At 41.5% G+C, this 12,473-nt stretch overlaps 1 protein-coding gene across 1 annotated transcript in view; it reads right to left on the bottom strand.

Annotated features, from left to right (window-relative positions):
- Positions 1-3,104: 3,104 nt before the first annotated feature.
- prkx (protein kinase X-linked) overlaps positions 3,105-12,473 on the bottom strand; it is a 16,244-nt gene continuing 6,875 nt past the window's right edge. Inside the window, exons 4-8 of the mRNA XM_061682695.1 lie at positions 11,685-11,804; positions 11,012-11,107; positions 9,407-9,464; positions 6,878-6,955; positions 3,105-5,006 (exon numbers count right to left, since the gene is read on the bottom strand). Of these exons, the coding sequence (XP_061538679.1) occupies positions 4,881-5,006; positions 6,878-6,955; positions 9,407-9,464; positions 11,012-11,107; positions 11,685-11,804 (478 nt within the window). The 3' untranslated portion in view covers positions 3,105-4,880. The remainder of the gene's footprint in view (positions 5,007-6,877; positions 6,956-9,406; positions 9,465-11,011; positions 11,108-11,684; positions 11,805-12,473) is intronic.

Raw genomic sequence — 12,473 nt, 5'->3', positions numbered from 1 at the left:
TAAGCTGAAAGGAGACGCTCTCGATTTACCGGTCGATCTACCTTCCTACCGTCACCTATGGTCACGAGATGTGGGTCGTGACCGAAAGAACGAGATCCCAGACACAAGCGGCCGAAATGAGTTTCCTCCGCAGGGTGTCCGGGCTCTCCCTTAGAGATAAGGTGAGAAGCTCGGTCATCCGGGAGGATCTCAGAGTAGACCCGCTGCTCCTCCACATCGAGAGGAGCCAGATGAGGTGGCTGGGGCATCTGATTCGGATGCCTCCCTGGTGAGGTGTTCCGGGCACGTACCAGCGGGAGGAGACCCCGGGGACGACCCAGGACACGCTGGAGAGACTACATCCTTCGGCTGGCCTGGGAACGCCTCGGGATCCCCCCGGAAGAGCTGGATGAAGTGGTTGGGGAGAGGGAAGTCTGGGCGTCCCTGCTAAAGCTACTGCCCCCGCGACCCGACCTCGGATAAGCGGTAGAAAATGGATGGATGGATGGATGGAATAAATAATGTTGAGGTACTACAAGCACTTTTTGTTACCAATCCCCCTTTTTTGTTTTTACAGTAACTGAACACCCTAGTTTCGTTGACTTCCGATGTCAGAATTGGTTTGTTCGTGTATTTGTTGTGTATATGCAATAATATGAGCGATTAACCATTTTTATGGTTTTACAGTCATGACGGCCCTCTGAGGGAAATCGTAACTACAATGTGGCCCGCGACAAAAATGAGTGACACCGCTGCTCTAAAGGAAACCGTAGCTACGACGCCGCTCGCTATAAAAATGAACGGATTGTTTAGATATTCCGAGAAATTAAAAAGGAATTTAAACAAAAATCAACTTATGAGCAAAATTTACTCTTACAAGGGTTTCATGCAATGGGTCCAAATATAAATGAGAAAAAACAAACAAAAACCATCACAGATGGACGTGTAATATAGCTTGCCCGATTTAAGAGCGCATTGACCCATAATATCTTAGACAAGGGGTCACCCAACATGGTGCCTGCAGTCACTAGGTGTAGCCCCCAAAGACCAGGGGCCTCATGTACAAAAGGTGCGTACGCACAAAAACATGGCGTACCTTCTTTTTCACGGCAAAGGTCAGATGTATCAAGAGTGAGATGACCCTGGAAATGTGCGGCGCCTCACGCCAACTGCACGTTTCTGCAGCTCTTGGTGCTTTGGCGACACTTAGGGGTGACGATAGGAATCTGTTATCATAAATCTGCACATCGGAGACACATGAGCAATTAGCACTGATGAACAATTAATTGCCGGCAAACATTTGATTTCAAAAATGCAATTGAGGCAAGGACTCAGAATTCATTTGTTAACCAGTGTATTTAATGAACCACTGATATTTGGGAGGACACATGAATTGATCAAGGCGATCATTTATGCCGCCTATTGCCCTCACAATCGCTTCGTGACTCAGCACATGCACTGAGTCATATGTATGTGGATTGCCGCACCCACCAAAGAACAATGTGAGACTGATACAATTGCTTTGTTGAAACACCTTGCATCAGAAGGTCACAAGGCATCATTGTCAAAATTGCAGTTTGTATCACAAACATCCTCACTCCTCATGGAAAAATACTTTCTCCGGCCCGAGGGCAGACTATTGTCGACATGCCCAAACCAGTCACTAAGAAACAGGTATTATCTTTTTTGGCACTCTGCTCTTACTGCATACATTTCATACCAAATTATTCTGATTAGGACTGCAGTGCGCTCTCTTGCCCTGGACAGGTCACTCACTTCCTCATCACACGTCAAATGGACGCCTGATGCCGCATTTCGAACATCTTAAGTGTGCCCTGCGGTCTGCTTTTGCAGCCAACAAATCCTGCCTCACGTGCTCGTCACAACCCTGGCAGACCACACGCCCAATCACTCAACAGGCAGCACATCCACCGCCTGCACGACCATTCTAACATGTAATGATGGACTTTATAGAATTGACACCTTGTGAGGACAAGAAAAACTGTCTAGTTATGGTAGATATGTTTTCAAAATGGATTGAAGTATTTCCGGCCAAACACGCATCTGCAACTATGGAGGCAAAAGCATTATTGACATAAATTATTCCCAGATGGGGAATCCCAGAGAAACCTTCTTCTGACAACGGCACACATGTTGTAAATGAAGTGATGACACAGCTTTCTGAAAGGTTACAATTTGACCTTAAAACGCATTGTAGTTACCATCCCTAATGTGGCAGTACAGTAGAGAAGGAAAATGGGATTCTGAAAGCTAAATTGAGTAAATGTTGTGAAGCCACAATTGAATTGGATTGTCTACAAATTGTGTTGATGTACAGTATATGAGACGTATATGCACAATTTCCACTTTGCAGGCCCTCCGAATGTCGGACTATATCCTCCAGGCTTGCCGAGGGACAGACACCTTTGCGAAAACATGATCAGGTATTGCACGTCTTTGACTAACTTGCTCTCTGATGTCAGGAAACAAGTCCGATCAGCACTGCCAAGGGCGGCTGACGGACCCCTGAAAATCTCACTCGAATCTGCGATGCCGTTGTCCATGAGGAGGTTCTCGATTCCAGCTGGTTCCCTGTACTCTGATGCCAGGCTTGGCTGTATTGCTTTGCACTTATGATCTGTGTTGCTTTCGTTGTTCTCTTTTTCATGCCCTGTCGCCTGGTCCCTTTGGTGAATGAAATCTTTAGTCTCCCGTATGGTTGGCACAGGATTTACAGGATTTGTACACTATTCACGGATGAACTCTGATGACCCACTGACACCATCCCCCGCAAACGATCGACGTTTTCCTGACCTTTTCGCTCAAACCGACTGCTTGGATGACAACATGACTGATGGCCATCACTCATATTCCTCAGTCTAACTTTATTGCATGACTGAATTACAACCTGCTTATGAAGGATTTTCTTAAACCTACATTATGGTCTATCTTACAGTTTTTTCCAGTTTGTTTGTTAAATGTTATCCATATCATTGCTATTTACAGTTTTTTTCCATGGGGTTTGTCCTCCCCACAAAATGGATAGGATAGTTCAAACCGCTAGAGGCAAAATGCAATGCTGGAGAAAGGAAACTTTTTAAAGAGACAAAACACCTTAAAACCACTGGAAGTTTATCATTTTATTTTATTTTGAGTTACGTAACAATGAGAAGTTGAGGAAATTTTTCAAGTGAAACTAACAAATCTGTAGCAAAAAAATAAGGCACCTTTTTTGCTGCCTTTTGTCAACAATAAAAAAAATAATAAAAAAATGTAGTTTCCCCTTAATACTTGCTTCTGGCCAAAAAGTCACAGGATTCAGTGGTCAAAAAGAAATATGCAATTGCGATGAAATATAAAACATTTTAAAAAGTAGAAAGTAACAGTCTTGTTTTTTTCCGCTCATGTGTAGGCTCAGAGATTAATACTAAAAAAATGGGGAAGTGGATGAGTGTATAAAAAGCAGGTTCTGTGGTATGACAGAAGTTACAGCATGACTCATTAGGAGCTAAAGAGGTATAACTATGCCAACTTTGAGTAACATAAATACAGTGGACACCCACTGTTTGCGGGGGACATGTCCGCGAAAAGCGAATTTCCGTGAATAACTGACTGCTCCCAAAAATGATAATTGCCTATATTAATAGTTTAAACCACAAATATACCAGTAACTATGATCCCAAAACACTTAAATAGCATTTCAAACGCTTACAAACATTTTCAAACATTGCTGTATCCTTAAAAACACAGTAAACAGCTTACAGCTAAGTACACACATACACTATGTACAGTACCTGTACATACATGCTAACAATTCTAATGATGATAAGAATTATTGTCGCAGTGCAGTCCGGTGTAAAATAATGACTATTTGACTGCACAGCAAACCAGTCGTAAGTAGGTTTAGTGAAGTTCCACTGAGTTGTTATACCAGATTACATTGGTTTTGATGCTGTGTTTATTAGTTTTGCGAAAGTATAATGCTACAAAGCTGTAGACATGGGTGCTGCCATCTTATCTATCAGCCGCTCATCCTATTTACGATTGGATGAGCGGGTCAGGAGCGGAGCGAGTGAGCGTGTGTGTCGGTGCAACCATAGATAGGAGGACTAGATATGATCGCGCACTGCATCAACCCGGCTGACCGAGGTTCCTACGTGGCGGCCATGTTAGGGAGGTCGACATTCCTGTCAAAGGCAATGGATGGACATTGACATTAAGTCGTAACTTGCTGATTTCTTAACCTATTTTCATGAGGTTTACTTTTTTTTTGCCAACGTTAAAGTGTGTGCTATCAATATATAACATTTGGAAAAAAGCTCCCAAAAATATTTTTACGTGTGAAAGGTTATTCCCAGTTCCCTTGTTGTAGGTGTACGGCATTGTATGCAACCGCATGCGGCACAATGTGCCAGCATCCTATTTCTTTCGGTTTTCTTGCCGTCCACACACACAGAATATGCTGATGGCTTTTACCCACCTAGCTTAAACGTTGACGTAGGCACGTAGATCAAAAGGGGCATGTTGTTTCTACCTATTTATATCTGTGGGCGGAACTTCCACCTTCTGCCTGCTGTCACGGAAGCTTGGTTGAGCGGACAACTAGTAACTGTTCGTTACTACAATACACAAATTATCATACATACTGTAGACAGTATTTTGCCATGAAAATTAAAAAAAAAGACTTATTTTGCCACATTACAGAAAATTGTGAGTGAAAGTGTTTTTTCCCCTCACAACTAATGGAGGATAGATTAAAAAAAATCCGCAACTAGGTGAATTTGCGAATGTCGAACTGCAAATATGCAGGGGTCCACTGTATTCCCTTAACGCTTATAGGACTTGTTCGTTGTAAATGTTTTTTCCCGCCATCCCATTAATTAAACATTCTGTCGGAGTTGTCAGAAGTTTTTGAAGATCTCCAAGTCTCTTGGTGGAACAGAAGGGTCTTTTTTCCATTCATCATTGGGGTAAACTTCAAAGTTTGTGGTGTCGCCTTCATGGGACACTTTGGGAACTATTGGAGGCTGTGGATTTAAACAAAAGTTACAGTTAGAAGTTGTAGATTATTTTTTTAAATAAATTAAATTCATTATTTCAACTCATTGATTAAACAATTATTGATTACTGTTAAAACTGACTGTCGAATCATTCAGACTTCTTATTTCAAGGAACAATTGAATCAGTGTATTGAGGTTCATCTCCATCACTGAGGCTCGCTAATATCTATCCAGTACCTTACACTCTAATTATGAGGCCATTATGATAGGATTCATTCCAATGACGACACGTTCATTAAAAAAAAAAACACTATTGAGCATTTCTGGGGCATCCTAAAGCGGAAGGTGGAGGAGCACAAGGTCTAACATCCACCAGCTCGGTGATGTCGTCATGGAGGAGTGGAAGAGGATTCATTGCAGTGGAAACATGAGAAGCTCTGGTGAACTTCATGCCCAAAAAGGTTAAGGCAGTGCTGGAAAATAAGGGTAGCCACACAAAATATTGACACTTGGGGCATTATTGGGCATTTTCATTTTGGGGTGTAGTCACTTTTGTTGCCAGCAGTTTAGACTTTAATGGCTGTGATGTTTACACTGTTATTTATTCAGTGTTTTCAAGAATGTGAGGAATGAACTCACTTTGACTTTTTTTAAGATACTGCGTCTAAAACGAAATTTGTGGTCACATAGCCGCATTTGAAGGTAATAAGACAAAGAGGAAGTAATAATAAGAGGTTCTTATCACTATCCGGTACCCAAGACAAAATAGCTTTTTAAGCTACGCAAAAACATATACATGGCAAAGACTCTCAGTAACTTACATTAACCCAGTCTAAACTTTGCTCCTCCCTAACATCTCATCATCAACTCCTCCCTACATAAGATCTTCGAAGAGTCGTACATACCACTTCAACATACTTCCTTGACACAAAATACTACTTTCCAATGAGACAGAGCATCTTGTGGCATCTTAGGGCATTTCAGAAAGAGCAATAAATAAATAAATAGCACAAATGCATTAGTATATTGGTGACTAGCTGAGGACAAGTTCCATAGAAAGGATGAATTTGGGAATAGCAAACTATGAATAGGCAGAGGCTCAATGCTCTAAAAAGCATGAGGGGGAAAAAAATAGATAATATAAAAAAAATAATAATAATAAAAAAAAATAAAAAAAAAGAGTTTTTAACCTGGACTTAAAAACAGGCACACTTGGGGCTGACATCACTTCTGTTGGCAACTTATTCCATTTGCGTGCAGCATAATATCTAAATTCTGCTTCACCATGTTTGCTTTGGACTCTGTGCTCCACTATTTGACCAGAGTCTGTCGATCTCAGAGCCCGAGTGGGTTTATAAGCCATTAGCATTTCATTCATGTATTCAGGACCTAAACCGTTTAGTGATTTATAGACCAGTATCAGAAGTTTAAAATCTATTCTAAAGCTGACTGGGAGCCAGTGTAAAGACTTTAGAATTGGAGTAATATGCTCTGGCCTCTTTGTTCTGGTCAGAACCCGAGCTGGAGATGTTTAATGCTCTTTTTAGGGAGTCCAGTCAGAAGACCATTACAATAGTCAAGACTACTTGAGCGAAAAGCATGGGTGAGCTTTTCCTGGTCTACTTGTAACATGAAAGCCTTCACTCTGGATATGTTCTTCAGATGGTAGAAGGCAGTTTTGCTTTGATATGACTGTTAAAAGTCAGGTCGGAATCTTATCAGAACACCAAGGTTTAGGACTTGGTCTTTGGTTTTTAAAGAGAGTGACTCCAGGTATTTACTAACAAGTGTTACTCCCCTTGTCAAACGACAATGTTCCTATTTCTGGTGCATATTTAAATTCAAATTACTCCATATTGTTCTTCAAATAACTGTTTTAAGGTCATGAAAATACTTACCTTCAATTTTTTCAGTGGAACAGTCTCCCAATCGATGGCCTTGAACCATCGGTGCTTTTTCACGTCATCTGCGCCATTCTGAAGCAATGAAAAAAAGGCTGTACATTCAATCCAAACTTACCACCACCTTAATTTCAGAAAAACTGTAAAATCTGATGTGATTTGAAAAAAAAAAAACTGCAGAAACAACAAAGTTTACGGTAAATTTAAAGAGGGTACGGAAAGTATTCAGACCCCCTTAAATTTTTCACTCTTTGTTATATTGCAGCCATTAGCTAAAATAATTTCTTTTTTCCCCTCATTACACACACAGCACCCATATTGACTGAAAAAATTGAATTGTTGAAATGTTTGCAGATGTATTAAAAAAGAAAAACTGAAATATCTCAAAGCCATAAGTATTCAGACCCTTTGCTCAGTATTTAGTAGAAGCACCCTTTTGAGCTCATACAGCCATGAATCTTTTTGGGAATGATACAACAAGTTTTTACACCTGGATTTGGGGATCCTCTACCATTCGTCCTTGCAGATCCTCTCCAGTTCTGTCAGGTTGGATGGTGAACGTTGGTGGGCAGCCATTTTCAGGTCTCTCCAGAAATGCTCAATTGGGTTCAAGTCAGGGCTCTGGCTGGGTCATTCAAGATCAGTCACAGAGTTGTTCTGAACCCACTCCGTTATTTTAGCTGTGTGCTTAGGGTCATTGTCTTGTTGGAAAGTGAACTTTTGGCCCAGTCTAAAGTCCTGAGCACTCTGGAGAAGGTTTTGATCCAGGATATCCCTGTACTTGGCCGCATTCATATTTCCTTCGATTGCAACCAGTCGTACTGTCCCTGCAGCTGAAGAACACTCCCCACAGCATGATACTGCCACCACCATGCTTCACTGTTGGGACTGTATTGGACAGGTGATGAGCAGTGCCTGGTTTTCTCCACACATACCGCTTAGAATTAAGGCCAAAAAGTTCTATTTTGGTCTTATCAGACCAGAGAATCTTATTTCTCACCATCTTGGAGTACTTAAGGTGTTTTTTAGCAAACTCCATGAGGGCTTTCATGTGTCTTGCACTGAGGAGAGACTTCCCTCGGGCCACTCTGCCATAAAGCCCCGACTTATGGAGGCCTGCAGTGATGGTTGACTTTCTAGAACTTTCTCCCATCTCCCGACTGCATCTCTGGGTCTCAGCCACAGTGATCTTTGGGTTCTTTCTTTACCTCTCTCACCAAGGCTCTTCTCCCCCAATTGCTCAGTTCGGCCGGACGGCCACCTCTAGGAAGGGATCTGATCGTCCCAAACGTCTTCCATTTCAGGATTATGGAGGCCACTGTGCTCTAGGAACCTTATGTGCAGCAGAATTTTTTTGTAACCCTGGCTAGATCTGTGCCTTGCCACAATTCTGTCTCTGAGCTCTTCAGGCAGTGTCGGCCTCAGAGTTCTGAGGACCGGGGTTCAATCCACGGCCCCGCCTGTGTGGAGTTTGCATGTTCTCCCCGTGCCTGCGTGGGTTTTCTCCGGGTACTCCGGTTTCCACCCACATCCCAAAAACATGCATGGTAGGTTAATTGAAGACTCTAAATTGCCCGTAGGTGTGAATGTGAGTCTCGTTGTCAGTCTCGTTGCCGTGCGGGTCCTCAGAAGTGATGCCAGCTTTTATGAAAGCTCGAACAACAATGCAAGCAGACACGTTACCCCAAGCATCCACAATCCATTCACAAATAGTGGCGTAACTCGCCCGGCGCTGCCTCCTAGTCTTAGTAAAGCTGTGTTGTCATCTGTCATCCATCGCTCCCAAGCCGCTCGCAACTTCACTTTGAACGCCCTGTTTACGCCCTCTTTCACCCGCACCCTTTAATGTCCGCATGCTGTCCTCAGCCACGTCCGCCTTTCCTCTATATAAGCAGCGTGTCGGCAGGAAATGCTCCCAGTCAGTCAAGCGGAGCGCTCATCAAAGTCACACAACAACATTTACAGATTTTGAAACTCGGTGATCAGATAAAGCGCGCCGCATTATAAGGCGCCCCGTCCATTTTGGAGAAGACTTTTAAGTGCGCCTTATGGTCGTGAAACTACAGTAAATGATTTTAGCAAATGGCTGAAATATAACAGAGTGAAAAATTTAAGGGGGTCTGAATACTTTACTCACTGCACATGGAAAGTTGAGCTTGGAGATGTAGGAAATAAGCACAAAAACAAACATTTAGGTTTATTTTACAGCCGTGCAAAATACAATTAAAAGCTTGATATTTCAACAGATTTATCCGTTAGTAGAACTTGATCAAGTTTGAAGTAATTCCCATGAAAAGTTTCCAACTTTGAAAATTCACAGAATTTTACAACCCAAAGTACGGCAGAGGCAGCAACATACTTTGGGGTTGGCTTTTTACCAGTAGGAATTAGGGTTTGAACAACCTTTTCTGTTGATAAAGAACATTTATAAACTAACCATGGTGTCTCCAAAAATTGGCATTTAGCAAATATGGAGTTTTATACACTGTATTTATTTTCAAAGGTTCAATGAAAAGAAAAACTCACCTTCATGTTGCCAAGTCGTCTGGCTCGGTCAATTACCAGAAACCTCTTGATTAGGTCTCTGTGGAAAACAATAAGTCTGTAAATTCTGCACCGAGATTGCTCCTCAAAGCTGCGATTGGCTGGTGACCAGTTCAGGGTGTACCCTGCCTCTCGCCCAGAGTCAGCTGGGAGAGGCTCCAGCACGCCGCCCGCAGAGTGAGGATAAGCATTACGGAAAATAGATGGCTGGATGGATGCTACTCAAAGGCACCACCTAGTGACAAATATCACATACCATTGAAATAATACTGTATGTATTATTTTGACTTTGGACCATCAATTTTGAAAGGTCTTGGTTGTTATTTGACTTTATACTTAACAGCAGTGATTGTGAAAGTGTGATATGCGTACCACGAGTGGTATATGGGCTAGCTCTAGTGGTATGCAAAAGAATTACGGAATAAAATGTTCAAAATGTGCATACTGTGCATGCTTGAAGGTTTATTTTTTTCAATTCCAGTACAGTTCAGTTGTATTTAACCTTTGTGCAATACATTTCAATTGAACAATGAGCCCTACTTTGCAGCTGTCTTTTAATATTGGTCATTATTGTGGTATTTTTTGAGGTGGTACTTGATGTAAGTGCACAACAGCATATAGCTACTATTCATGTAGAAGTAGGTTATCAATGTCAAAGTCCGACATTAAGCCTTTTTAGGTGGTGGCCCGATAACATGAGCCAAGTTGTGGTGGCCCTGTCAGAACCTCTATTGGCCCTGGACATTCATAATATGTTCAGTTTTAGTGATTACTTTGTTACTAGCATCTTTATACTGTATTATTTAAGCCCCTTTAAGAAATTATTAGTACAACTGCATTCATGGCTGTGACTGTGTATTGACCTTTTCTGCCAGTCGCGGTTTTTCCTTGGGTCATCACAACATCCTGTCTGGGACAGCATGCTTCGGTGATAAAAGTATTTCAGTCCGCAACTGAAAATGCACTTTTGAGCCATTTTCGGCAGGTGAACATTTTCGGTGACTTTCAAATTTCTGCTGACCCAAGCAGGCCAGCGTCTGTACAGAGGTGGTGGCATTGGACAGGGGCGTAGTGGCCCCAGCCACCGTTAATGTCGGACCCTGCTGTCTAAATATTTCTGGCCCTAACAATGAATTGACCAACAACAAACTCTCATCCAGATTTGCCCTCCTTTCAGGTAAAAATTCAACCACAGTCACAGTCTCATGTGAATACGTCAGTGAGAGGTGACACATAAAAGTTCAAGATTTCCTTGCAACCTTGCTCAGAATGGTGGATTGTAAGACTTTAATCAGCGGCGGTCTGAGCTTGAATGCCGCCTCGTGCAAGCGGGTACAAATTCCCGAACCAAACATAACAGGTACTGTGCCTTTACACAGTAGAAAACGATTTCTGGCAGTAATGCCACCTGGTGCGGCCACACATATCGCCCATGCCAGAAACCACCCCTGATGGTATTATTATGCATTAGGCTTCCAAAAGAAATTCCACTACCATTCTAACAACAAAGCCACATTTGCCTCAGTAAGTTACAAAGCAGTCTGAGAGGAAGCCACTTTTTGTTTTTGTTTTTAAATGAAAGCTTACTTGACGTAAAAATCCAGATGACGCGGGAAATCCAGTTTTCCAGCCAGAATCTTCTGGTAGATTCCAAATGGATTATCATCAAAAAAAGGTGGATGCCTGGAGAGAAAGAATCTGAAATTATTTATTTGGATCTCAACACAACAGATTTAAATGTGACACTGTATTAACTAATAATAACATTGCCTTGGTGACCATACACAGTATAACCTTCTTTGTGTTTCCAAACCTTGATTGAGCTCCGGCACATGTAATGTAAATAGAATGTAAAATACAGTCCCCTCCAAAAGTATTGCAACGGCAGGGTAAATTCCTTTGTGTTTTTTGTACACTGAAGACATTTAGGTTTCAGATTCTAAGATGAATATGAGACAAAAGTTTAGAATTCCGGCTTTTATTTCATGGTATTTACATCTAGATGTGTTAAACAACTCAGGAGAGAGCACCTTTTGTTTGAAGCCACCCACTTTTTAAGTGAGCAAAGGTATTGGAACAGACATGATGAAATTAACTTAAAATGAATAACATTTAGTATTTGGTGCCATAACCCTTACTTGCAATAACTGCATCAATACTTTGATTCCATGTTTTCCTTCAGCTTCTGACTATTTCATGCTTCTTCTGCGCCTCTGTGCATCTGGCTTAAAATCAGTATTGTGTATTGAGCAGTACGCACCCAGCCAACATTTCAAAGATGAGAATGCCAAGAGCCCACCAGTCCACGGCACGGCAATGACCTTTGCTCTGGATAACTTCTGGAGCAAGATACTCTGGAGTGCCACATAGAGTCCAGGTTCTATTTGGGAAGACAAAAACAGAATGATGCTAGACTCCTAAAATATTCTACCAAGTGTTGAACTCATTATTGTGTGTGTGTGTTGTGTTCAATATTGAAAAATAATTACTTTGACTTTTGACTTACTTGATCTTTTTAAAAACTTTCGTATGATCATATGAGGAAATATCAACATTACGCAAATGACCCCAAGCCATAGTTAATTAACTATGTCTCATATACACACTTGGACAACATTCTTAGTACTCTACCGTGAGAAGAAAAAAAACACCCACAATGGTCACTATAAAAACTATGATTAAAAATGGACTTAAAACTGATGAATAAAAATCAAGGTCTAATTTATCTTATGTCGACAGGTGCACATGGCTCATTAATTACACAGTTTGATTGCCTAATAGGGGTTGTGAACAAAAACATTAAGATAACAGTACCATTATCATCTTACCATACTACAATTTTTTTGCAGTGGTATAACCGTTGAAGTCAGTTTCCCAACCAGAGGTACGCATACCCCTAGGGGTACACGAGCACATGCAGGGGGTACGTGGAAACAGGCTTGGACTGGTGTCACGGAATACATATACCAGTGTTATGTATTCAGGATTAAAAATAATAATAAAAAAAGATACTATAGTTTTGTAAACTTTCACGAGAGACAACGCGGCT

This window comes from Phycodurus eques, chromosome 1, assembly GCF_024500275.1.
Source record: "Phycodurus eques isolate BA_2022a chromosome 1, UOR_Pequ_1.1, whole genome shotgun sequence".
In the NCBI taxonomy this organism is placed as follows: Eukaryota; Metazoa; Chordata; class Actinopteri; order Syngnathiformes; family Syngnathidae; genus Phycodurus; species Phycodurus eques.
The sequence above is the reverse complement of the archived record's forward strand: the minus strand, read 5'-3'. Positions and strand labels throughout refer to the sequence as shown.